This window comes from Oncorhynchus tshawytscha, linkage group LG23 (genome assembly GCF_018296145.1).
Source record: "Oncorhynchus tshawytscha isolate Ot180627B linkage group LG23, Otsh_v2.0, whole genome shotgun sequence".
NCBI lineage: Eukaryota > Metazoa > Chordata > Actinopteri > Salmoniformes > Salmonidae > Oncorhynchus > Oncorhynchus tshawytscha.
In genome coordinates this window covers 9,444,314-9,471,263 of record NC_056451.1, presented here as the reverse complement: position 1 = coordinate 9,471,263, position 26,950 = coordinate 9,444,314, and the positions used below count along the sequence as shown (strand labels likewise).

At 43.4% G+C, this 26,950-nt stretch overlaps 1 protein-coding gene across 2 annotated transcripts; it reads left to right on the top strand.

Annotated features, from left to right (window-relative positions):
• Positions 1-26,614, top strand: si:dkey-199f5.8 (beta-1,4-galactosyltransferase 3). 2 transcript variants are annotated; one of them, XM_024396666.2, is made up of 7 exons: positions 1-332; positions 16,330-17,673; positions 18,736-18,971; positions 21,987-22,174; positions 22,401-22,523; positions 22,708-22,812; positions 23,034-26,614. In XM_024396666.2, exons 2-7 carry the CDS (start codon positions 17,385-17,387, stop codon positions 23,269-23,271), a joined length of 1,179 nt encoding a protein of 392 aa, XP_024252434.1. In that variant the 5' UTR covers positions 1-332; positions 16,330-17,384; the 3' UTR covers positions 23,272-26,614. The 2 variants fall into 2 exon arrangements, with proteins under 2 accessions (XP_024252434.1, XP_024252444.1); XM_024396676.2 differs by lacking the exon at positions 1-332 and adding an exon at positions 15,477-15,498.
• Positions 26,615-26,950: the final 336 nt, after the last annotated feature.

Here is a 26,950-nt window from a genome sequence, read left to right as displayed (position 1 = left end):
AACTAGCAAGTTGTGCTGAAATTCAGGACATTCATACAGCACGAAGAGGGTGGACGTGCGCTACACTAACTCTTAAAGTCTCTGCCGACCATACTATTCATTACTGCAAGCAACAGCAAACATCTGTGTACATCACTTCCTGTACTAATTCTACATGTGAAGTGCGGCTGAAGAAACTGCATTTCAACTTCGAAACGCAACCCTGGTGCAACTCGAATTGTGAAAGTGATGTTTAACAATGCCGTTGCCTGGAATAAATTAGTAAAGGAACCATTGCGCTATCACCGAACAACAGGATTGGATTGGTAAACACAATTTCCTGCATTTAGTTGGTAAGCTGGCCACAGTTTGTGTATCTAGCTAATAATGCTAACTAGATAGCCAGCTAACGTTACGTTAACAAATCATGCCAGTGTATGAAATAAGTTAGCTAGTCGTTAGCAAGCTAGCAAAGTAGAATGAAATGGAGTTAGCGTTAGTTTGCCGTATTTTACAGCTTGTTTCTCAGTCACAGTTGCTCGTTGGTGCGTAGCTAACGTTGTCTATCTAAAATGTTAAGTATTTATTGTGGCTGCTTTAACAATAGTTGTTTAGGCAAGGCTCGAGCCCAGGTAAGTTAGCTACACCAGAAATGGTGGAGTCTTTGGTTACATCATCATGACTCGTACAAAATCTAAAGTAAGACTTGAATGGTCTAATAATGTAAAAACTGATTAGTTTACTGGACACTATAGTGTGTGTGTGTGTGTGTGTGTGTGTCTCTGTCTGTAGGCTACATGCTATTGTTGCATCTGTTCATGTCCGTGACCAAGCAAGGAATTCTTATTCCAAGGGAATAGCTTGGTAATTTTATTTATTTAACCAGGCAAGTCAGTTAAGAACAAGTTCTTATTTACAATGACGGATTTAGCAAATACGTTATGGTCAGATTTTAAAGAATGTTTTATTTTATTAAACACACTAGGTTAAGACTAAAACATGTCTGGATTTTAAGTCAACTGAAAACTATATACATATGTGCATAAGCCATTTGCTACCTCTTTAAAAAAAAAAATACACCAAATATTCTTCTAAGTATTTTGTCATTACCACCGCGACAAGTAAATTATATTAACGTGTGTGTGTGTGTGTGCGTGCTTGGTTACTATGTAACGTTATATGAATAGTGACAAGCGGAGCACATGGAGGGAAATTTACATTTTGATGCCGGGAAATGATAGAAAAATAGAGGTAAATATGACTTGAGAATATATTTTTATTGAATGTCATTACCAAGTAGTCTATAATTTTAAGCAAATGATGTAGTCCTTTTTATTTTATGTATTTAGGATACATTGTATGCTAGCTATTCAACAGGAGTTAGCATGCTAGAATCCCTGCTATTTATGTAAAAATGTCATTACCACCACATAATGAACTGTGATGTTCAGGAAAGCATGTGGTGGTAATGACAAGGTATTAGTTCATACATTTTTACTAACCTTAAGACCTGAAAAGACATATTACATATGATCATAATTTAAGTTGAAATTGGACACGTTTGATAAATTAGACCATTATATTTTGTATTGTGTTAGGATGATTGGGGTATTTTGATGTCTATTTATGTGACTTAATATGGTTATTACTGACTAATTATTTATTCCATGAGGTGTCCCCTAAATCAACCAAGGAGAGGACAAGGACATACACTATATATACATAAAAGTATGTGGACATCCCTTAAAAATAGTGGATTTTGCTATGTCAGCCACACCCGTTGCTGAAAGGTGTATAAAATTGAGTACACAGCTATGCAATCTCCATGGACAAACATTGACAGTAGAATGGCCCTTACTGAAGAGTTCAACAACTTTCAATGTGGCACAGTCAAAGGATGCAACCATTTCCAACAATTCAGTTCATCATATTTATGCCCAGCTATAGCAGCACTGGTCAACTGTAAGTGCTGTTATTGTGAAGTGGAAAGCTCAAGGAGCAACAACAGCTCAACCGCAAAGTGGTAGGTCACACAATTTCACAGAATGGGGCCGCCGATTGCCGAAGCTTGTAAAAATTGTTTGTCCTCGGTTGTAACACTCATTACTGGGCTCCATACTGCCTCTGGAAGCAATGTCAGCACAATAACTGTTTGTCGGGAGCTTGATGAAATGGGTCGGGTCTCCGTGGCAGAGCAGCCCCGCACAATCATAAGATCACCGTGCGCAATGCCAAGCGCTGGCTGGAGTGGTGTAAAGCTCGCCGCCATTGGACACTGGAGCAGTGGGAACACGTTCCCTGGAGTGATGAATCATGCTTCACCTTCTGGCATTCCGACAGACGAATCTGGCGGATGCTTGAAACGATACCTGCCCCATGCATAGTGCCAACTTTAAAGTTTGGTGGAGGAGGAATAATGGTCTTGGGCTGTTTTTTCATGGATCGGGCTAGACCCCTTAGTTCCAGTGATGGGAAATCTTAATGCTCCAGCATACAATGACATTCTACACAATTTTGTGCTTCCAACATTGTGGCAACAGTTTGGAGAAGGCCCTTTCCTGTTTCAGCATGACAATACCCCCGTGCACCAAGCGAGGTCCATATAGAAAGGTTTTGTCGAGATTGGTGTGGAAGAACTTGACTGGCCTTCAGAGCCCTGACCTCAACCCCATCAAACACCTTTTGGGATGAATCGGTACAAATGGTCTGTTCTATATCTTCAACAAAATTAAACATATACACCTGTGACATTTAAAATGTTTAATGGTATTTTTCATGAAATGCCACTTCCACCAGTGTCATTACTGTTATAGTACATATGAGGCAAAGATGCATTAATTAGAATTGATATAGATTACTTTTGCCATATGTGAACCTTATATGCTTGTTAAGATAATTCCTAAAATAATGTAAAATATTACGATTTTGATGTGGTAAATGCATCTTTCTGAGTATCATCAAGGCCTATATGGACATTTAGACATGACAATGATAAATACATGTAATCATCTTCTAAATGGTGAACAACTCATTTTATTTTGAAATGTTATATAAACCCTTAGGCACAATTTCTGTAATTTTCTTTAACTAAAATAGCACATTTTTTGATGTGCTGGTAATGACATTAACCCTCGGGTATTTGTGGAAACCAATAAAAATGTTTATTCTTTAAATGGTATGGTCTCAGCCACTATTAGATCTTGTTTCCAGATAGTGAAGAAAATATTCAGAGATAAAAAGCAGTTGGTTTCATTTAAAAAACATTTAACATCCAAAAGTGCCCGTATTTACAAAATCAACCAGCTATGATGGAAGACTTGTATACTCAAGGTTTAGGAGTGTCCTGTGTACAGTTATAGATTCATCTAGCAGCCCCTCTGCAAACAGGATTAGGAGGGTGTGAATGTAACTTAAACAACAGTGGTTTGTGTAATCAAGTCTTTTTGCGTTCTATATTTGCCCAGCCATGGCCGTTCGCCATCTGTTGAAGGTGTACACCTGTTCTGTAATCCGTTTGCTTTGGGCAGCATCATTTGAGCTGGGCAAACCTTCCTCCCTACTCTCCTCTCTGTTTTTAAATAGTTACCAGAGTGAGGAAAAATAGCCACAAAGACCTCGTCACAAGAGCTGGCAGGTTGACTGAGTGGATTCTGGCTCTAACATTAGACCACAGTGTTTATGGGATAAGAGCCTGACCTTACCAACGCAGACGTCTGCTGAACAGCTAGATCCTATTTTCTGTCACAGGGTTTCCAAACTTGGTCCTGCCCCCCCTGCCCTAGCACTACACAGCTGATTTCAAATAACCAATGCATCACTCATTGATTATTTGAATCAGCTGTGTAGTGCTAGGGCAAAACCCAAAACGTGCACCTATGGGGGACCCCAAGACAGAGTTTTTGAAATCCTGTTCTGGTGCGTTCAGTTCACTTGAACGTTTGCTACGTCGCATAACTGTTTGTACTGAACGACACGTTTCCCCAAAACGTTCTTGAACAGACATTGAGGTACGTTTGCTCCTGTTTTGGAAGGTGTGACTTGAAGCAATAAGTTATGTATTTAAAGGGCAGTGGCCATGCTGCCCTTTTCCTGAACCCACAACCCAACCCCTCCCTGTTTTTCAACTGGTTGTTCAGTACAGCACCGTTTATGACCAATTTAATGTTCCAGAATGTAAAAAAACTTACTGAGCTCTGGTCTGTACAGACATGCATGCAATGTGACACCTCCAATCTTGGAGGTGTCTCTCCGTTTGTGGATGAGACTGCAATGACATGCTTCACCCATTTGGGCTTTGATGCCTACAGTTTGATGCTAAACATGCAAAAACAGGATTTTAACAACATACATTTACACAAGCAGCCAACCAGTGTGATCATTAAATTAATTTCAACAGGTATAGGACACCTTTTTTAAAGGGACCCTTCAGTATTTTGGCAACAAAGCCCTTCATCTACTTCCCCAGAGTCAGATCAACTCATGGATACCGTTTTTATGTCTCTGCATCCAGTATTTTTATTTTTTTTAACCTTTATTTAACTAGTCCGTTAAGAACAAATTCTTATTTTCAATGATGGCCTAGGAACAGTGGGTTAACTGTTCAGGGGCAGAATGACAGATTTGTACCTTGTCAGCTCAGGGATTTGAACTTGCAACCTTTCAGTTACTAGTCCAACACTCTAACCACTAGGCTACCCTGCCACCCAGTATGAAGGAAGTTGGAGGTAGTTTTGTGAGCTAATGCTAACTAGCGAAAGCGCAATGACAAAGTCTATGGTATCTTCTAGTATGCTAGCAGTTACCATAGACTTCCAGTCATTGCACTAACCGTAGTTAGCAATTGTGCTAATGCTAGTTAGCAACTTTCCAACTGAACACAGAGCCATAGAAATGGTATCCACAAATTCATGGGACTCTGGGGAAGTAGATAAAAGGCTATCCCTTTAAGGTCTGAAGTGTACTTGCCCATTAGCCAAGTAAGGAGTAGGCTATTGGTTGCTTGTCAGATATGATCACTTGCATGCAGAAATGAAATATTCTGTCTTTTATGTGAACATAATGAAAGAACCACACATTTTTATGTTGTGTGGTTTTCAGTATAAACTGTCACCTGCCCAATGGAACAACCACACAGCAGGTTCAACTTGCACGACTACTCAGTTCACTTGCCCCAGGTGATAAGGCAACCTGTTATGTCAGTTCCTGTTGATACTTGTGGCTGTTTCATTAGTGTTAGCCTTCCTATTTGTTGGATCCATTGCTGACCCTGTTCCCTTTCTGTCCAACCAGGGCAAGCCCCAACACAATCTAACAATGATGTTAAATCTGTCCCAGGCTGCCATCTATTTGTTTTCTGCCCAGAACTCTGGAATGATAGTAGTGGTGGAAAGGCAACACATTCACCGTTCATGTGTCTGTGTGACTCTCAGCGCTGTTTTTGTTATATGTTTACATGGTTATCCTCAGTTTTTTCTGGTTGGTCCCTATGGTTGTCATTGCTTAGCTACTGAGCCGTGCAGCTTGTCATCACGGTTGCAATGAGGGCTGTCCCAGAGGTGTGTGGTGTGCTCGAGCCACAAATGAACTCTGCACTATGGAAACTACTCAAACTAGTAACTACCCAAGCAGCAGCAAACAGTGAAGGAGAACCAGAAGAAGCTATAGAGATTTTTTTCCTCTGAGCCTGTCCCAGTGGACTCAGACCTGAGGGAGCAGCTAAAGAGACATGTACCAGCTGCACTGACAATGAATGGCCAGTGTGTTACCGTGGGTTGCTATGACAAGGGCGCTAGCCCTCATTAATATGCTGACACTTTTTCATACTGTGTATGCTAATGTTTTAATTGCCTGGACCTGTTTAGTTGGAAGAGCTAGCTACTGTAACTTTGGATTTTAATTTTTTTAGAATATAGGCTTGGCCTTTGTATAAATTAAGTGGTTATTCAAGTATAAAAAGTTTTCCCTCGTCTTGGCAGTCAAGTAAAGATAATGCTGTTGTCACGAAGCACATTTTCTGGTGCATATTGATGCTCAGGGCAGTGCAAACTAAAGCTGGTCTGGCTCAAGCCTCTTCTTATGCTGATACCACAGACTCTGGGAAGGAGCCTAAGTTTTCTCATGTCCTAGGCTAGCCTATATCACAATGGTCATATCACATCTTCAGGAGTCAGGAACCATCCTCAAGGATTTCAGTTGATCAGTTTAGTAATTGAATACGGATAGCTTGTTGTGTCGTCACCTTACACCTGAGAGTGGTAGTAAGCCGATGGCGGAGAGCTGTTTCGTCTACTCTTTCCCCTCACATGGTTTCTGTTAGCTTTGTTCAGACCAGTAACTTCATCAGACAATCTTGACAGGTATAGTATTTGTGGCAGTTTGCTTGGTAATGGAACGCTGGCGGCAGGTGATATGTTGGTAAGGTTCTTTTGACAATCTGAGGTGAAACGTTGCAGAAGTCTACATGACTCTCAGTGGAGCCTATCTTCAGTGCCAAGAACTGAATAATTCTGAATAGAGTGCAAGGATTTGATGGCCTTTTCTGCCCAAGTTCCAAAGCTATATTGGAGCAGATTTGCAGACTACAGAGAACACAAGGTTAAAGCTGGAGAGCACAATCTTGCACAGCTGATGTATGAATGTATCGATAGATGGATGGCTATGGTACGCATTCCCCTAATCAGCCGAAAATGGCATCTCTCCTCACCCTTCTCTTTGTGTCTGGCATCCCGCTCTGCTCCGGCGGGTTAAGGCTTTGATTCACAGGCAGCAGACTCTAACGCAAGGCCTATCAACTGTTTCTACCCCATCCTCTTCCTCCCACTCTTACACCCCCGCTGCTGCTCTGCAGCTCTCCTTTGGGACAGATGTACACCAGATGTTTTCAAGTACTTGGCTACATATTTCCACTTTCCTCCACTCTCTTCTCCTCTCCTAATGCTCTGCCTTGTCTTTGTTTTTTGCTGGAGGGGGGGGGTTGGCGTGTCGTCCTATATTTCCCAGTAGTCTGTTGAGTTGGCTGACTGCTCCCCTCCCCGGGACTGCCTGTCTCTCAGTGGGTCCCCTGTGCCTGACCGGCTGGCTGCCTGGCTATGGGCCACGCATGCGTGGGATCCTGAATAACCAGCCACACTGACAGATTTCTATATACATTTCGCATACTTTTCGCTCTCCCTTTGCCCCACTTTCCCACCTCCCCATTTCTCTCTCTTCCCTCGGCCCCCTCGCTGACTACTATTCTCGCATCCATTCCAGTGTGTGCGAGTATGCATGTGTACATACAGTATACATGTAATATTTATGGCTCCAGGCAGAAAAGGATTGTCCCATATCTGACCTGTAATCTTTCATAGCTGCCATCACTCAGCCTAAAGCGTGTGCTGCACAGTCTGAAGAGGGGTGATGTGAGGAGGTGAAAGAACACCGGAGGGAAGATGTTTGTTTTGGCTGACTCGGGCCTGCATGAGCTTGTCATGCCAGTTCTACCTCTTTGACTTTCAAATCTCGAGAAGGAATGTAGCCTGGATTGAATGCTGGTGAGACGAGGGGAAAAAACGAAACTAGCCACTTGCTATGGGCCTACTCTCTGCTTCCTCTCTCCCTCTCCTCTTGTCATTCTCAGATTCCCTCACATAACATCACATAGCCTAAGGAACAGGGGCATCTAAATCAAGTCACTGGCTCTTTTTATATGCATGCTAAGAAGGCAAGGCCCTGGCTTTGTCAAGAGACATGCCATCTGCCAAGTTGTTATTCTACACTATATCCCAGGCAGCAACCCTATATCCCATTTCAAGTCGGTACAGCCCCCGAGAGCCTTAACCGGGCTGGAATGATACTATACAGACCCTGTTGATCAGCTGATTTTATTCAGGTAAACACCTGTGAAACTGCAGTAGACATTGGACATACGGTGGTATAGTATGCATTTAAACCATAGTAAAGGAATGGTATCATGTTTGTTCTAAGGATATAGCCACTACACCTATATGGTTGCTGTCTATATGATGCTGCTGGCCACTTATTTGAGAGGACTGACCTGAGAAGTTCAACCTTCCATCTGCTCATATTTCCAGTTGCAAAAACAATAACTCTTCTTCCTCTCCTCACTCCCTCTTTCTAGCTCTCTTCTTCCTGTCCAGTATCTCCTCATTTTGCAGACTCCTTTTGTGCTTGCACCCTCTTGTCTTTCCATTTCTCTCTGTGTTTAATGACCTTGTTTCCTCTGAGTATGAGGTGACTTGACTGGGGATTAAGGAGTATTGAAGCTGAAAAGGCGGGATAAGGGGGCGAGCTGTTGAAACTGATGTGCTCACAGTTGCAGATCACACACACTTCCATATCAGGGTTTCCGTTATGAAAATGTGGTGCCGGACATTTTGACCAGCAGCACGTTAATTTACCAGACATTTGAGAAATGTACCAAACCCATATGCATTAACCTGATTAGGGCGACCACCCACGGTGCTCAGAATGACATTCATATTTAGAATATGGTAATATTAATAATAATCTTTACAGAGAATATTAATTGAGGATGCAAGGATGTGTGTCCTTACCGTGCAATTTGAAGATGTTAGAATAACTGTCCACATTTACTTTTCCTCAGCCAATAAGATGAGAAACGAACAAAAATCACTAGCGTATGCATAGGTAGAGCATGAGTTTCAAGTTTGGAGAAGCACATTTTCACCATCAAAATGTAACATAATAAAGCATTCCATGCGTCATCGCATTTGCAGACTTATGTAAAAGAGCCTACTATTCGTAATGTGACTGGATAGTCATTTAGGCTAATAATATAACTGACTGCTCAATGTGTGGCTGAGCGCGTATGGTGTAGAGGCCTTAGCTATATCGGATACGTTTTTTTTTTGCATGGGAAACCTATTTCATGCACTTGATGTGACTGGAGACATTAGCAGAAATATATATATATATATATATATACACTCAGCAAAAAAAAAAAAGAAGTAATCTCACTGTCAACTGCGTTTTATTTTCAGCAAACTTAACATGTGTAAATATTTGTATGAACATAAGATTCAACAACTGAGAGACAAACTGAACAAGTTCCACAGACATGTGACTAATAGAAATTGAATAATGTGTCCCTGAACAAAGGGGAAGGGGGGTCAAAAGTAACAGTCAGTATCTGGTGTGACCACCAGCTGCATTAAGTACTGCAGTGCATCTCCTCCTCATGGACTGCACCAGATTTGCCGGTTCTTGCCACTTCCACCAAGGCACCTAGCCCTCACCCTCAGATCCAACAGGTCCCAGACGTGCTCAATGGGATTGAGATCCGGGCTCTTCGCTGGCCATGGCAGGACACTGACATTCCTGTCTTACAGGAAAGCACGCACAGAACGAGCAGTATGGCTGATGGCATTGTCATGTCAGGATGAGCCTGCAAGGAAGGGTACCACATGAGGGAGGCGGATGTCTTCCCTGTAACGCACAGCGTTGAGATTGCCTGCAATGACAACAAGCTCAGTCTGATGATGCTGTGACACACCTCCCCGAACCATGAAGGACCCTCTACCTCCAAATCACTCCAGAGTACAGGCCTCGGTGTAACGCTCATTCCTTCGACGATAAACGCGAATCCGACCATCACCCCTGGTAAGACAACTGTGACTCGTCAGTGAAGAGCACTTTTTGCTAGTCCTGTCTGGTCCAGCGACAGTGGATTCGTGCCCATATGCGACGTTGTTGCCGGTGATGTCTGGTGAGGACCTGCCTTACAACAGGCCTACAAGTCCTCAGTCCAGCCTCTCACAGCCTATTGCGGACAGTCTGAGCACTGATTGAGGGATTGTGCGTTCCTGGTGTAACTCGGGCAGTTGTTGCCATCCTTTACCTGTCCCGCAGGTGCGATGTTCGGATGTACCGATCCTGTGCAGGTGTTACACGTGGTCTGCCATTTCGAGGATGATCAGCTGTCCGTCCGGTCTCCCTGTAGCTCTGTCTTAGGCATCTCACAGTACGGACATGGCAATTTATTGCCCTGGCCACATCTGCAGTTCTCATGCCTCCTTGCAGAATGCCTAAGGCACGTTCATGCGGATGAGCAGGGACCCTGGGCATCTTTCTTTTGGTGTTTTTCAGAGTCGGTAGGTAGGCCTCTTTCGTGTCCTAAGTTTTCATAATTGTGACCTTGCCTACCTTCTGAAAGCTGGTCTTGTCTTAATGACCGTTCCACAGGTGCATGTTCATCAATTGTTTATGGTTCACTGAACACGCATGGGAAACAGCATGTAAACCCTTTTACAATGAAGATCTGTGAAGTTATTTGGATTTTTACTAATTATTTGAAAGGTCCTGGGGAATTTTAAAAATGTTATATATAAATACACTGCTCAAAAAAATAAAGGGAACACTTAAACAACACAATGTAACTCTAAGTCAATCACACTTCTGTGAAATCAAACTGTCCACTTAGGAAGCAACACTGATTGACAATACATTGCACATGCTGTTGTGCAAATGGAATAGACAACAGGTGGAAATTATAGGCAATTAGCAAGACACCCCCCAATAAGGGAGTGGTTCTGCAGGTGGGGACCACAGACCACTTCTCAGTTCCTATGCTTCGTGGCTGATGTTTTGGTCACTTTTGAATGCTGGCTGTGCTTTCACTCTGGTGGTAGCATGAGACTGAGTCTACAACCCACACAAGTGGCTCAGGTAGTGCAGCTCATCCAGGATGGCACATCAATGCGAGCTGTGGCAAGGTTTGCTGTGTCTGTCAGTGTAGTGTCCAGAGCATGGAGGCGCTACCAGGAGACAGGCCAGTACATCAGGAGACGTGGAGGAGGCCAACAACCCAGCAGCAGGACCGCTACCTCCGCCTTTGTGCAAGGAGGAGCAGTAGGAGCACTGCCAGAGCACTGCAAAATGACCTCCAGCAGGCCACAAATGTGCATGTGTCTGTTTCTGACCGTTTGAGCAGACTCCATGAGGGTGGTATGAGGGCCCGACGTCCACAGGTGGGGGTTGTGCTTACAGCCCAACACCGTGCAGGACGTTTGGCATTTGCCAGAGAAAAACCAAGATTGGCAAATTCGCCACTGGCGCCCTGTGCTCTTCACAGATGAAAGCAGGTTCACACTGAGCACATGTGACAGAGTCTGGAGACGCCGTGGAGAACGTTCTGCTGCCTGCAACATCCTCCAGCATGACCGGTTTGGCGGTGGGTCAGTCATGGTGTGGGGTGGCATTTCTTTGGGGGGCCGCACAGCCCTCCAGGTAGCCTGACTGCCATTAGGTACCGAGATGAGATCCTCAGACCCCTTGTGAGACCATATGCTGGTGCGATTGGCCCTGGGTTCCTCCTAATGCAAGACAATGCTAGACCTCATGTGGCTGGAGTGTGTCAGCAGTTCCTGCAAGAGGAAGGCATTGATGCTATGGACTGGCCCGCCTGTTCCCCAGACCGGAATCCAATTGAGCACATCTGGGACATCATGTCTCGCTCTTCCAGTCCAGGTCTGGGAGGTCTGGGAGATCCCTCAGGAGACCATCCGCCACCTCATCAGGAGCATGCCCAGGCATTGTAGGGAGGTCATACAGGCACGTGGAGGCCACACACACTACTGAGCCTCATTTTGACTTGTTTTATGGACATTACATCAAAGTTGGATCAGCCTGTAGTGTGGTTTTCCACTTTTAATTTTGAGTATGACTCCAAATCCAGACCTCCATGGGTTGATAAATTTGATTTCCATTGATCATTTTTGTGTGATTTTGTTGTCAGCACATTCAACTATGTAAAGAAAAAAGTATTTAATAAGAATATTTCATTCATTCAGATCTAGGATGTGTTATTTTAGTGTTCCCTTTATTTTTTTGAGCAGTGTATAAATATGACATCCATCTGGAGGATTTACCAAAAAACTTAAGTGGCAGTGACCCAACAATGAGAGTGAATATGCACGGTGCACACTCACCAGGGATATGGCTGATGCTTTCCACTGGTCCCAATAAGATTAGGATATGGGTCTACTGTTGTTCGCTCAACTAAAAAACAGCTTAGTCATTTCATTGTCTTTACAGCATTAGCCATTTGCTTTCCACGCTATTTTCCCTCAATTTGTATTTTGAAATATTGTGATATCCCTGGCTGGGCTCCTACCTTTCACTGACTGTCGCAACTCAACAATCATTTTTCCTTTTAGTTAGCACATTTTTCATACTTTTTTGAAAATCCGCATTGTTGGTTAAGGGCACGTGAGTAATCATTTCAAGATGAAGTCCTACACCTGCTGTATTTGGAGCATATGATGAAACATTTGATCTGAAATTATCTATTTGGTATTTGCAGCACGCACTGCCAAAATTGGGCGGGCTGCCTTTCCTTCCGACTGTAGGCAATGCGATTTTAAAACGACCTACAAATGTTTTTTTAAGGCTCGGTTCAGCTAATGATCCTCTGTGGCCAAATCATACTTTAGCCTATTTTGAATTATTTTATGGTAATAAGGCTACATAATTTTGGCAATTAAATGTATTTATTTAAGGAAAGCTTAGCTTCCCCTAGACTTATGGATGTGCTGCCTTTTGATATAGGCTCAATCTACCATCCACCATAGTACAAAAGTTGACCTATTTCATTGGCCAGCTTGTCGAAAGAAATAGCCCAAACAGACTCTGGGACAGTTGTGGGATGATGGATCCTAAATCCTAGGCTACATAGAACAATGTTAAAAAGTAATGAATCTGATGCAACGGATGAGAACGTTTAGTTGAAAAAATTTGATAAACCTATTCCCCCCCCCCCTTAAACATTATTAGTGCAGCAATGCACACAAGACGACGTGCGATTGTGCATTTGGCTACCAGACAATGAAACAAGGTTGATGACCAATAGCACATGAGGGAAATAGGCTACTAGTTTCAATGGCATGTGGATGTCTGTATAAAATAATTGCCTCCACGGATATGGTCAGATTTTGTCTAGGCTACTTTAAAGCAAGCTAAAATATGCCTCATATGTAGTAAAACGTTTAGGATTCAAGCAATTAGGGTGCATTCGGAAAGGATTCAGACCCCTTTACACTTTAACACATTTTATGGTATCACAGCCTTATTAAAAAAAAAATTGAATTGTTTTCCCCCCCTCAATCTACACACACTACCCCATAATGACAAAGCAAAAACATAAAAAAATTACAAAATTGCAAATGTGTTACATTACTGAAATATGACAACTACATCAGACCCTTTACTCAGTACTTTGTTGAAGCACCTTTTGGCAGTGATTAGTATTGGGAATGACACTACACGCTTGGCACACCTGTATTTGGGGAGTTTCTCCCATTCTTCTCTGCAGATCTTCTCAAGCTCTGTCAGGTTGGATGGAGGGCATCACTGTACAGCTAAATTATTTTCAGGTTTCTCCAGGATGTTTGATCGGGTGCAAGTCCAGGCTCTGGCTGGACATTCAGAGACTTGTCCCGAAGCCACTCCTGCGTTGTCTTGGCTGTGTGCTTAGGGTCGTTGTCCTGTTGGAAGGTGGACCTTCGCCCCACTCTTTCATCAAGGATCTCTCTGTACTTTGCTCTGTTCATCTGTCCCTCGACGCTGACTAGTCTCCCCGTCCCTGCTGCTGAAAAACATCCCCACAGCATGATGCTGCCACCACCATGCTTCACCGTAGAGATGGTGCCAGGTTTCCTCCAGACGTGACGCTTGGCTTTCAGCCCAAAGAGTTCAATCTTGGTTTCATCAGACTAGAGAACTTGCTTATCATATCTGCAAGTCTTTTAGATGCCTTTTGGCAAACTCCAAGCGGGCTGTCATTTGCCCTTTTCACTGCTTTGTGGCTTCTGTCTGGCCACTCTACCATAAAGGCCTGATTGGTGGAGTTCTTCAGAGGAGCTCTGTCAGTGACCATGGGTTCTTGGCCACCTACCTGACCATGGCCCTTCTCCCCTGATTGCTCGGTTTGTTCGGGAGGCCATCTCTAGGAAGTGTTTCTTGGTGATTCCATACTTCTTCCATTTAAGAATGATGGAGGCCACAGTGTTCTTGGGGACCTTCAATTGCTGCAGACATTTTTTGACCTGTGGATGGACAAATCCTTCGACCTCATGGCTTAGGCTTTGCACTGACAACTGAGACCTTATATAAATGTGTGCCTTTCCAAATCTTGTCCAATCAATTGAATTTACCACAGGTGGAAACAATGGAAACAGGGTGCACCTTAGCTCAATTTCGAGTCTCAAAGTAAAGGGTCTGAATACTGATGTAAATAAGTTATTATATATTTTGCAAACATTTTTAAAATCCTGTTTTCACTTTGTCATTTATGGGGTATTGTGTGTGAAATTAGGGGGGAGGGGGGGGTCCATTTTTTTATAATGCTGTAATAGAATTTGGAAAAAGTCGAGGGGTCTGAACTTTCCGAATGCACTGTAAGTAGCTATACATACTGCCTCTAGCTCATTGCAAAGTGGTGTGTGATGCGCTGATGAAGCCTGCCTTCCGTTGCCTATGCATTTGAATGGGATGCGAGCTTCAATTACCAGTTGATAATCTTTTTTTTTAAGTGCATGTACGTACGCCCCCCCCCACCAACTACAAATCTGTCGTTCTGCCCCTGAACAGGCAGTTAACCCACTGTTCCTAGGCCGTCATTGAAAATAAGAATTTGTTCTTAAACTGACTCGCCTAGTAAAATAAATAAAAAATATGGAATCATGTAGTAACGCAAAAACCAAGCGCTATGATGAAATTGGCTCTCATGAGGACCGCCACAGGAATGGAAGACCAAGAGTTACCTCTGCTGCAGAGGATAAGTTCATTAGCTTTACCAGCCCCAGAAATTGCAGCCCTAATAAATGCTTCAGAGTTCAAGTAACACACACATCTCAACATCAACTGTTCAGAGGAGACTGCTTGAAACAGGCCTTCATGGTTGAATTACAGCTAAGAGACCATTACTAAAGGATACCAATAAGAAAGAGACTTGCTTGGGCCGGGAAACATGATCAATGGACATTAGACCGGTGGAAATGATGGTCTGATGAGTCCTAATTGGAGGTTTCAACCGCCATGCCTTTGAGATGTGGTGGAGGTGAACGGATGATCTCTGCATGTGTGGTTTCCACCGTGAAGCATGGAGGTGGAGGTGTGGTGGTGCTTTGCTGGTGACAGTCTGATTTATTTAGAATTCAAGGCACATTTAACCAGCATGGCTACCACAGTATTCTGCAGTGATATGCCATCCCATCTGGTTTGAGCTATCATTTGTTTTTCAACAGGACAACGACACATGACACAAAACACGCCTCCCAGGCTGTAAGGGCTATTTTATCAAGGAGAGTGATGGACTGCTTCATCAGATGACCTGGCCTCCACAATTTCCCTACCTAAACCAAATTGAGATGGTTTGGGATTGAGTCGGACCGCAGAGTGAAGGAAAAGCAGCCAAAAAGTGCTCAGCATATGTGGGAACTCCTTGAAGAATGTTGTGAAGCTGGTTGAGAGAATGCCAAGCGTGTGCAAAGCTGTCATCAAGTAGGTGGCTACTTTGAAGAATCTCAAATATAAAATAGATTTAGATTTGTTTAACACTTTTTTTGGTTACTACATGATTCTATGTGTTCATAGTTTTGATGTCTTCACTATTATTCTACAATGTATTGTACGACGACGACAATTAAGTAATTTCATTTATCAGTGTTTCAATTTATTATTATTTTTTATTACGGCCAAAAGCCAGCTATCAGAAACCCTGCTACATATCATTATTATACACACACACACACACACACACACTCTTGTCCGTTGACTCTCATCCTGTTTTCTGTAGCTCTCTACCATTTTGCCAATCCCCGGGCTCTCCATGTGGGATTAGGATTAGAGTTAGTCTGAGGCTGGCGTCTTTAATGAGCACTAATTGATCCATGAGTGCCGGCGTGTCGGGTATTCTCCAACAGCCATCGCAAGGATGGAGGATTACATGAGCACAAGTAGCAGGACCGTTTAACGACCCACGATCGTTCTATGGTCTGTCTGAGGAGGTAGTTGTAGTAGTAGTACCTAGCGCTAGAACGACCACTGCTTTTTAACTTGATTCCCTCCAGTTTCTATGAGCATGTTTCTTTCCGCTCCTCGGTTGCTTTCAGTGGTCTGTCGACGAAGGCGTCCGTATTGGAGCCCCTGTTATGCCTGAATCCTCCTGGCTCTGTTTAGCTGAAAACAAACAAACTGTTTTGTTCCGGCTGTGCATCATTTGTGGTAAACAGTTAGTCTAGTTGGGAAAGATGCTAGCAGCAAGAATGGATTGTTTATAGGATTTAAATCGTAACAACTTCTTAACCACCTACCTCTCTCATTGTCTTTCAGAGCACCATTCTCGTGATTTGGTCCGAGCCCCTGTCTGTCAGGCCCGGTGGACCCCTTCCCCTTGGAAGTGTCTTTCAGCCCAGTGTCAGTCAGAATGGGACAATAGCCGCAGTCGCCATCGGACCTCCCCCTTTCTCTCTTTGCTCTCTGTCTGCCCCGTCCCCACACCCCTTAACACTCGCACATATATATATATATATATACACACACACATACATACACATACATACACACAGACCCAGCCAGACCCTGACCACTCCCACTGTACTGGTTTTGGTCCACTCCCTCTTCCTACCGCTCTAGGCAGCCAGCCTTGTGAAGCCAAATGAAACCATAATCCCCTGTAAAAGATAGAGGCCTATACAGCTGCCTATCCTCCCTTTGTTGTTGGTGGCTTTTTGTTTAGAGGGCCCCCATGAGAGTAGCGGCTAGAGAACACAAGGCAGCACAACAGCACCCAGTCAGCCGTTTTACTGGAAACAAACGAGCTGTGGTGGTGGTTGGGACACTGATGGAATTCTAATAGCATGATGTTGGGCTGGCATAGCCACCACACGCCATCAATGAACCAGAGGGCCACCAGCAGACTTTGGAGATTGACACATCTCAACTTGTGGTGGGACAAGAGGTTGAAATAAAAACATATTTATTCAGGATATTTTTTTGCCTCCTTTTTTTGCTTCTCCAGTGATCAGCTAAACCAAAGTGCCTTTCTTGGTTTCTCACTGTGCTTTTACTATAAACTTGATCTAACTTCATATTACACTCCAATATCTGAAAATAATATCTATAAAGAAACATTAAGGATTTTGCACTTTTCATTCATACACCTCCGTACCCATTGCCTGTTGCACTTGTCATATCATACAGTTGCACAGTACTGACAGTGCACACGTGTTTACAGTAAAAACATACACCCCTGTACCAACTTGACAATCCCACCCCGTATTTCACCCAACCACAGCGTTCCTCTAGTGTCGGTTGCTAAGACTAACAAAGCCAAACATATCACCAAACCGCTCTCCAAGGTCCTTTGTTGTGACACAGCCGGTGACATGGCGACGTGGCTACAGTCAAAATGGCGCTACCTGTTCATGTTTCTGGGTGTCCAGCTGGTTGTCATGGCGCTGCTGTCCCGCGAGGGCTACCACAAGCGAGTGTCATACTTCATCAGGATTTTCCGCAAGCTGGAGACCACTGCGACGGGGACGTTCGGTGCCGGCTCTCTCCACGCAAGCAATCACACGGGCGGTGACGTCTACGCCAACTTGTCCCTCCTGGCCAAGGCCCACCACGGCCGGGGCGAGGACATGCCCTACTGCCCCAAGACGTCTCCCCTGATAGGTGAGTTCACACAAGTCCTAGAACTGGCAGCCCCATCTTATTTCTCTTGAGTTCACCAGCCACTGTCTTCAGTTATCCAGCCCTCCCCCTGTATCTCTTACTTCATTCCCTCTTCAGAATGAAACTGAAAAGGGAATGTTTTTGTTTTTTTATAATGTACGCCAGAACAATACTTTCTCGTAAAAATAAAGTGGCTCAGATACTTGATTAGTGTGCCAGAAAACGTAATGTGAAATGTGGGCAGTCAGAAAGCCTCGGTTGGTTTGTTGTGGAAGGGAATTTCCAAATAATTCCACACATGCCACTGTCCTTGCTAGTTAGCTACTGATCTGACCAGGTTGGATGGGTAGCGGGCTTGCCAAATCCTGGTTGGAGAATTCTGTATTTCCTGCTTATTCTGTTGTGATTCCGGGAGGCCTTCAACTAGGATTTCTGGGATAGTTACCAGAATTTTGAGTAGACATGATATGGTGGAACCTTGGCTTCACCTATAAAGTCAGGTTTGGATCAATGTTCAATGATGGCCCCGGATAAGAGAAGGAAGGATGTGATTTGACTTTGAGATCATTCAAACTGAGCTGAGACTTGGTGGCGGCTGACCCAACAGGAGAGTTTGTTGTACGCTTCCACTAGAGGGATTGAATATACTTGTGTTCAAATGGTCAGTTTACCTTGTGTCCAACTTCCTACTTTTTTTCCAATGAAAAAAAAAAAAAAGTGACAATCTTCAAAGCACATAGGCTACATAGCCTACGCTCCCCTACGTATTTATTTGGACAGTGAAGCTAAAACTTTCTTTGTCTCTACTGCAGCATTTTGGATTGGAGATGCAATGTTTTTGAGAGATGACAGAACAGCATGGATAAAAGGGGGCACGCTGCATTCTGTGCTGTCGCCTCATGTAAAAGTTTTGATCTCGAATCCAAAAAACCCTGTTAGAACGAGCATACTAGCATGGACAACCTACAGATTTTTAATTAATTGGTGTGTGTTATGATATAGGTATAGCAATAAAATGCCGTTATGACATCTGGCTTCCTCTCACCCCGTTTCTCTTTTCAGGTGGACCAATCCACGTCATCTTCCCCTCCGGGTTGACACTGGCCCAAGTGGCGCGGAAGAATCCTTTGGTGGTCCGTGGGGGGCGCTACAGGCCGCCTGACTGTGAGGCGCGGCACCGCACCGCCATAATAATTCCCCACAGAAACCGGGAGCACCACCTGAAGTTCCTCCTCTACTACCTTCACCCATTCCTACAGCGACAGCAGCTCAATTACGGCATCTACGTCATCCACCAGGTGAAATGCATATGTGCAGCCACACACACTTTCAGAAGGTTCATTTTTAAAGGGGCAATCTTCAGTTGCTACATACATTTTTAGGTGTATAAATGAAGATGTACCCATTTTGATTCTTGAACAATATAATTTATAAATACCTCATGAGCTTAGTTCAACTGGCACACTCCATGAGAACCGAAAATATAAGCTTGGTTTACTCCAATGTTTGTAAACAAAGTAAATGTAAACAAACACTGTTTAGCCTCAAAACATGGTTAAAACTATGTCATGAATGGTCAGTCCTTGCATCCATACCTCTATGAATTGGAGTGGTTACACACTTCTCTAGCCCCATCCTTCAGCCTTTTACCGAAATGGGTTTGTGAAAAACACTATTGTTTCAACTGCTGATTGCTGTTTTTAAAGACAACATGAATGTTATCAATTGATTGTGCAATCTGTAACACAGCCTATCTGTATGAAGATGTTCTTTACACTTCCTACAATTGACCAAAAAACATATTCAATTGGACTACCTTCTAGCTGTAGTGGTGAGGCCAAGTATACATTCAGCCTAGATCAAAACCACGCTCTGGTGTCCTAACCATGGAATCACACACAGCCTTGTGGTTGAAAGATGCTCACCAGAAGGCTTAATCTTCTTAACAATTTTGCTTACACATTAAACACGCACTTTGTCTTACCCTCACACTGTTAGTCAAGTTGTCACTGCCTGCTTGTTGTTTACCTGCAACATATGAATGCCAAGCCAACCTCTACCAAGTTAGAGCCAGCTTAATTTTGAGACGCTAAGGCATTTGTCATTAGAAAGATGTTACAGCATCATGTCTAAAGCATTTATTCATGACTCTGCATGTGTGCAGTATTTTTGCATAACCAGTGCCAGATTGCACTCCGCTCAAACAAGATAATGCAGGCTAGTAGCAGTTCAAGCATCTGCATGTTTTCAGCTGTCAGTTTCTCTCTCACACACACACACACACACACACACACACGCGCACACATACTGAACCACAGGGACAAATACTACTCATTCTATTGACCTCAGTGATGCTCTCAAATGTCATATCTTGTCATGGATTAGGTGTAATCCTCTTGAGATGTTTTAAATCCTAATTTTGTGAATATTATTAAACCATGAGTATGCTGTACTATTGTATCGATTTACAGGTGATCCGTTGTACTGTAAATGATCAGACTATTGATTTCATTGTATGTAGACGACACAATTCATTTCCATGTTGAATAGTTGCAGGTGACTAGGGTCTGGTTTCAATTATGGACTCTTCTGGCATAGAGGAACTAGTAATTCAATGCCTGTCGATAAGGGGAAAAATATATACTTCCGGACACTCCCCTCAACAAATCATGATGCAGACATGCCAGAGCGCTGTATATCATTAGTGGATCATTTCACTGCTCTCAGGGCAGGTCTGCCGGCTTTGACAAGAGGAATTGACTTTTCATAGCAGGTTAGGAGCATTATTAACGTAGCAGGTTAGCTAAAACGTAAAAATTGTCCCTGACGTGACTTGAAAATATGTAGCTACAACCAGCCCTGAGACCAGTCACCGATCCACGGTGCGAAGTTTGCAGGCAAAACCTTTTGCAGTGGTTTTATTCAAGCAGATAAAGTAGTAACCTAGGCAGTGACGTAGTTCCTCTATGCCAACAGAGACATTGTAACCAGACCTGTGTTGCCTAGGGTCGGCTTTACGAGACCAGTATCAGAGAGTAAACTGTATAAAAATGAAGTTGCACACTCCATATATTTAACGGGTTAACCCCATTACCCATTATTGTTGTATGGACACAATATGTCATTGTGTTGTCATGTATGGAACCACCGTCGTCAGTGTTTACCTATATTCATTTAGCAGCGGGGGCCCAAATATGATTTATGCACCAAATGGTCAAAAGTATGTGGAGACCCCGTCAATGTGAATTCGCCTATTTCAGCCACACCCATTGCTGACAGATGAAATAATATTGCGCACACATCCATGCAATCTCCATAGACAAACATTGGCAGTAGAATTGCCTGTACTGAAGAGCACAGTGACTTTCAATGTGGCACCGTCATAGGATGCCACCTTTCCAACAAATCAGTTCATCTATAGAGCAGTGGAAATGCGTTCTCTGGAGTGATGAATCACTCTTCACCATCTGGCAGTCTGATGGACGAATCTGGGTTTGGCGGATGCTACCTGACCCTTAATGCATAATGTCAACTGTAAAGTTTGGTGGAGGAGGAATAATGGTCTGGGGATGTTTTTCATGGTTTGGGCTTGGCCCCTTAGTTCCAGTGAAGGGAATTCTTAATTGGCAACAGTTTGGGGAAGGCCTTTTCCTGTTTCAGCATGACAATGCCCCTGTGCACAAAACGAGGTCCATACAGAGATGGTTTGTTGAAATCAGTGTGGAAGAACTTGACTGGCCTGCACAGAGCCCTGACCTCAAACCCATCAAACACCTTTGGAATGAATTGGAATGTCGACTGCGAGCCAGGCCTTAATCGCCCAATATCAGTGCCCGACCTAACTAATGCTCTTGTGGCTGAATGGAAGGAAGTCCCCGCAGTAATGTTCCAACATCTAGAGGAAAGCCTTCCCAGAAGAGTCGAGGCTGTTATAGCAGCAACGGGATGACCAACTCCATATTAATGCCCATGATTTTATAATGTTTGACAAGCAGGTGTCCACATACTTTTTGCCATGTATATCTTTATCTAGCTATCGTTCTGCTGAGACGAGCTTTTAAATGGATAGTCATTAGCTCAATGACTGGAAGTCTATGGGAACAGCTAGCACGTCATTGCGCTACCACTTGCAGCAATGCACCCCGCTACCCTTGCCACCACTGCTAAAAAAAAATCCTAGGGGAAATACTGAACGTTCATATTGAATAACCTATTGTTATTTGTATAGAAACCATGTCAAGATTGAATATTTTTCGGTTGTTGCTGGCGTAAGGGTCTCTAAAAATAAATAACTGTCTGTTGTCCCTCTTTAGGCTGGTAACTACACATTTAACCGGGCCAAGCTGATGAACGTTGGGTTCCGAGAGGCCATGCGGGAGGAGGACTGGGACTGCCTCTTCTTCCATGATGTGGACCTCATCCCTGAGGACGACCGCAACACCTACATGTGCGACGCCAACCCCAAGCACACCGCCATCGCCATGGATAAGTTTGGATACAAGTCAGTCTTTTCTCTTTATTTTGGCTTCTTTTTCCCCGCATGGTTTATTAGTTCCTCTTTTCACTGTAAGTCTCTCTTGGATTTTCACAAGTTTATTCAACACAATGTATTCCATTTTAATTGTGAATACTCTAGTTCTTTCATTGTGTGGCTTCACTAATTTCTGATTTCACTTGTTCCTTATCTGATCCTTCATTTTTATTTGAATCTGCTGTCATTCTCCTAGGCTGCCATACAAGATGTATTTCGGAGGGGTGTCAGCGTTGTCTCCACTGCACTACCTGAAGATGAACGGCTTCCCCAACAACTACTGGGGCTGGGGAGGAGAGGACGATGACATTGGAGTCAGGTGAGAGGGGGTCCTTGGGAGTTTTGGGGGTGGAACATTGAGCCAATTCATTGAGCTATGGACCCATTGTGGTTTGTTCTGTAAAAATGACAGAACAAAATGATACAATTTAAAGACACGGAATAGCCCTATTGATAATAACTAAATTAAAAATTCCTTTCCGATCCCTCTCTCCCATTCTCAGAGTATCCCTAGGAGGGATGTTCATCTCTCGTCCATCGGTGAAGGTTGGCCGATACAAGATGATCAAACACAAGCTGGACAAGGGAAACGACGTGAACCCCAGGAGGTATGTAACAGGACTGACACGTGTGTGCATTGCATGCATGTGTTTGTGTATGGCTGGGGTCCATTCAGTAGGGTGACAAGTTCAGATTATTTTAAATAGAATGTGCAGCCTATCTGTACATTTCCATCTGCTACCTCTGAATGTTGCCCTCTGTCGAATAAGACCTAGGTCTGTTGAATAAACCCATAGTCCATCACTAACCTCTCCCTGCCTCCCCCTAGGTTCAACATGCTGGCCAAGACACGTCAGACGTGGAAGCTGGACGGCATGAACACGCTGGAGTATGAGGTGCTGTCACGTGACTACTTCCCCCTCTACACCAACATCACTGTGCACATCGGCACAGAGGCAGGCCTGCATGCCACGGCTCCGTCCCCCAAGATCCTTGCCAAAGCCCCAGCAAAGCCGCCGGTCGAAGCTCCCGCCAAACCTCTAACCAAGCTCCAACAGAACCACTGACTTGGACCAACTTTACCCACTCCACTCCCATCCCCCACCCTCCTGCCGCCGACTCTCCCCTCCTAACTTATGCCTGGGAGCAGGGATGTGACAGAGGGGCCCTGGGCCCTTAAAGCGCTCCTTTCTTTGCCTTCACCCTTCAACTGAACCGCATATCAATGCCTACAGGTGGCAGGTAGCCTAGTAGTTAGAGTGTTGGGCCAGTAACCGAAAGGTTGCTAGATCGATTCCCCGAGCTGACAAGGTAAAAATCTGTTGTTCTGCCCCTGATCAAGACAGTTAATCCATCAGCCGTCATTGTAAATAAGAATTAGTTCTTAACTGACTTCCAGTCGGGAGAGGTGGGTGGCTCCCCCTATTGGACTAGAGGCCATGCCTTTTCCTTCTGTTCCTTCCTCTGATCTGATCAGCATTCTCAACTGAAACTTTATCAATAGTATATCAGAGACTCAGAACTTGAAGACCAATGCTCTCCACTGCCTAGATAGAATCTGTGGGCTGAGGCTTTGTCTGTCAGTGTCTGTCTGAATTAATTACTGTAGCATTCTCCACCCTAGTTCTCATTTTCCAGCTATATCTCACCACTCCACTGACTTTGACTCTATGAAAGGGACTTATGGTAGAGGAGAGGAAAAAAGACGGACTCTATGAGTTTATATCGCTGCCGAAAACCCCCGTTGCCTTAGAACACCTGTCTTGTTCTATTTTTCCTTTTTAGTAGAACTTCAGGTCGAGAGTTATGAATGGAACCGGTTTCTAGTGATAGATAGCGAGATTAGGGGATAGAATAAATAAATGAAAAAACATTTTATGCTACTGATATTGCAATAGCATATGGGTCTTTCTGCCAATTAGGTGCCTTTTTTGAGTAGTTGTAAAACTTGATTTCACCCAATTTTAACAATCTGCCATAAAGAGCACATGTTCAAAACACGTTTTCCCATCTTGAGTTTAAATTAAATACATTACCATAGTAAGTGTCAAATAAAGTAACAGGGTTGACCGTAACAGGGTTAAATCAGCCATAAATCCCCTTGTGACAGAGGAAATGGAAGCTTGTTGTGTGTGTGCAACAGGGAGGGGCAATTTAATGCAAATTAAATTGTTCAAATATTTCTAGCCGGTCAATTTATGGGTAACAGGGTAGACGTGTTATGTTCAACCGGCTCTGTTTTCCACAAAAAAACACCAGAAAATTGCCAAAAAGAGTAGAACCAGCTCACCTGCTTGTACGCTATGATTTGACTAGAGAAATATTTACAAAGGAATTTCACCATATTAAAATGAGAGTTCAGTTAGTTTTTAGTTCTTTTTAACTTTAAAATGAATCACTAATCACATTAAATAATGAACTCTTCAGAAATTACTTTGTCAAAGCAACAAAATAACTAGGGCTTTCAAATTAAGTGGGTTAAAATCTTCCTAGAAGTCACAGGATGCTTAGAGGGAAATGTCAAAATGGTGAATTTTGGCAGTTTAAATGGTCTTTATTCATATTAAATCAGATTTATAAAAGGTTCCATGTGGTCAGTATTAAAGGGCACTTCACTTAATATAACAGGCTTTTAATATTTGTAACTGGCACTAATTTCGGAACGACCCATATGTAACTGATTTTACAGTTTAATATTATACGAAGTGAAGCTGCTCTCCTGAATATTGACAGGGGTATGTGCTGTTTGCAGTTAGCATGGTAGTCACCCCCTGGGCCCAATCTTCATAAATCGTCTGAGTAGGAGTGCAGATCTAGGATCAGGTTCTCTGTGTTCATATCAAATTCATTATGACCTTAAAGGCAACCATGATCCTAGATCAGAACACCTAGTCTGAGGCACATGCACAATACAGGCCCTGAATATCAGGCTGATTTATTGAAGGATTTTCTCACAGTAGGTTCACAGGCACAGCTTTTGGTATGGTTGGGTTTCATCTTATCGCTACAATCAGAATGTGTCTTTTCTCCAGTTATCTCCTTCAATCCCTAGATTGCATTGATGTGGGGTTGCATTTTGCCTTGTGTCAAATAGAATAGGTACGGGTGAAATGGTCAATGCACTACCTTCAGGTGGGCTGGCTATATTCACATCAGAATGGTGGTTTGTCTTTTCCATTTGTGTTTTATGTTATTGTTCATTACCTTATGGAGCTTTTATGTTGGTTTTCTATGATTGTCAATGTAGCTTAAAACTGAGGGATTCAAGTCCTAGTGGCCTCTCCATAGTCAGAGACTTGGGATCTATCTCCATACTCTAAATTGGCTGAAAGGTTTGAAAACCAGGAACTTTGTCCATGGATGACCAGAAACCACTATAACTAATTAGGTCTATAAACGGAATCAGGCACTGGTAAACGACATGAGAACTGATGCCTGTAGACTGTGTAGTACACTCATTGGTTGTACTGATTCTGCTGAAGCACTGATTTTAAAGATTGATATAGGTACACTGGGTTAGCATTTACAGCATTACCCCACTAGCCATTCTTTCATTTTGTGCTGTCTAAAATCTGTCACCCCTAGAATTCCCCAGTGCAATGTCCTCCTCACTGCATGGCTTGTCCTCTGACTTTCCTCTTTGCACACCGTCTCGACCCCCTGACCAATATGATTGTTTAATCTAGATCCCTACTGGGAATTAAACCTCTGTGTGTGCATCACATAGAGGACTCGTGCCACTTGGCTGAAACCAAAGATGGCTTAGAGAGAAAGCATTGGACGCCTGATAGTTGTGCTGGCGGATGCATGCTGACATGGGAATAGATGGGATTCCACTTACTCCGGGTATGCTGAGTTGTGTGTGTGTGTGCTACTATCTGATCTAGGAATCTCTTGGATGACCTTCTTCACTATGTAGGCTGTCTTTACCTTTTCTACTCCATATGAAGCCTGATTATGCATGACACACAGACCCTGTATTAGATGAGTGGGATGTACAGAGAACCACACACAGACCACTGACATGACTTCACATTGGAGTCTCCTGAAGCATGCTATAGTGTATGCTTGTGTAGTGATTCGTAAGACGTATGCTACATGCACCATGTACCTTTTTAACACTTCATGCAGTGGTTTATTATGTCATATCATGTCTATTTGTACTCTTCAGTTTGCTTCAGTTGATGTATAACTTGACTTTTACTCCATTATGATGTGGATATGCTGTCCAGGGTGACTGCGCCAGGAGATGGAGCTCACCGCAGGACATTGAAAATGTAACAAGGACAATGTGATACTGTATTTCTGATTTAATTCCTCCTCTCTGAATGAAGTCTGCACAGTCCAGAGTGGCCTTATACAACGATTAATAAACAAAAAGATTAGACAAACACTGGTGAAGTGGATAAACTGAGTGTGTTACCATTTCTGTTGCTGAACATGGCTCTGGTTAACTGTCTTGCTAGAGGCCATTTTGTACACTATTGTAAATAGTCTGGCTAACACAGCTCTCGGTCACAGCTCTTCACTGTGTAGTCACGTGGGTCACGTCGGCCAGGCTAGTTGTAAAGAGGATATAACACAATCTATTTCTTAAGAGTAACAACTTCTTTTAATAAATTATACAAAACAAATGCTTTTTACAAGGGCAACAGGGTTAGAGTTCCAGGATGTACAGAGTCAAATCTATGACATGGTGCTAAAGATGCAACTGATTTAAGAAGATTCCCAGAACGGATAGTTTTT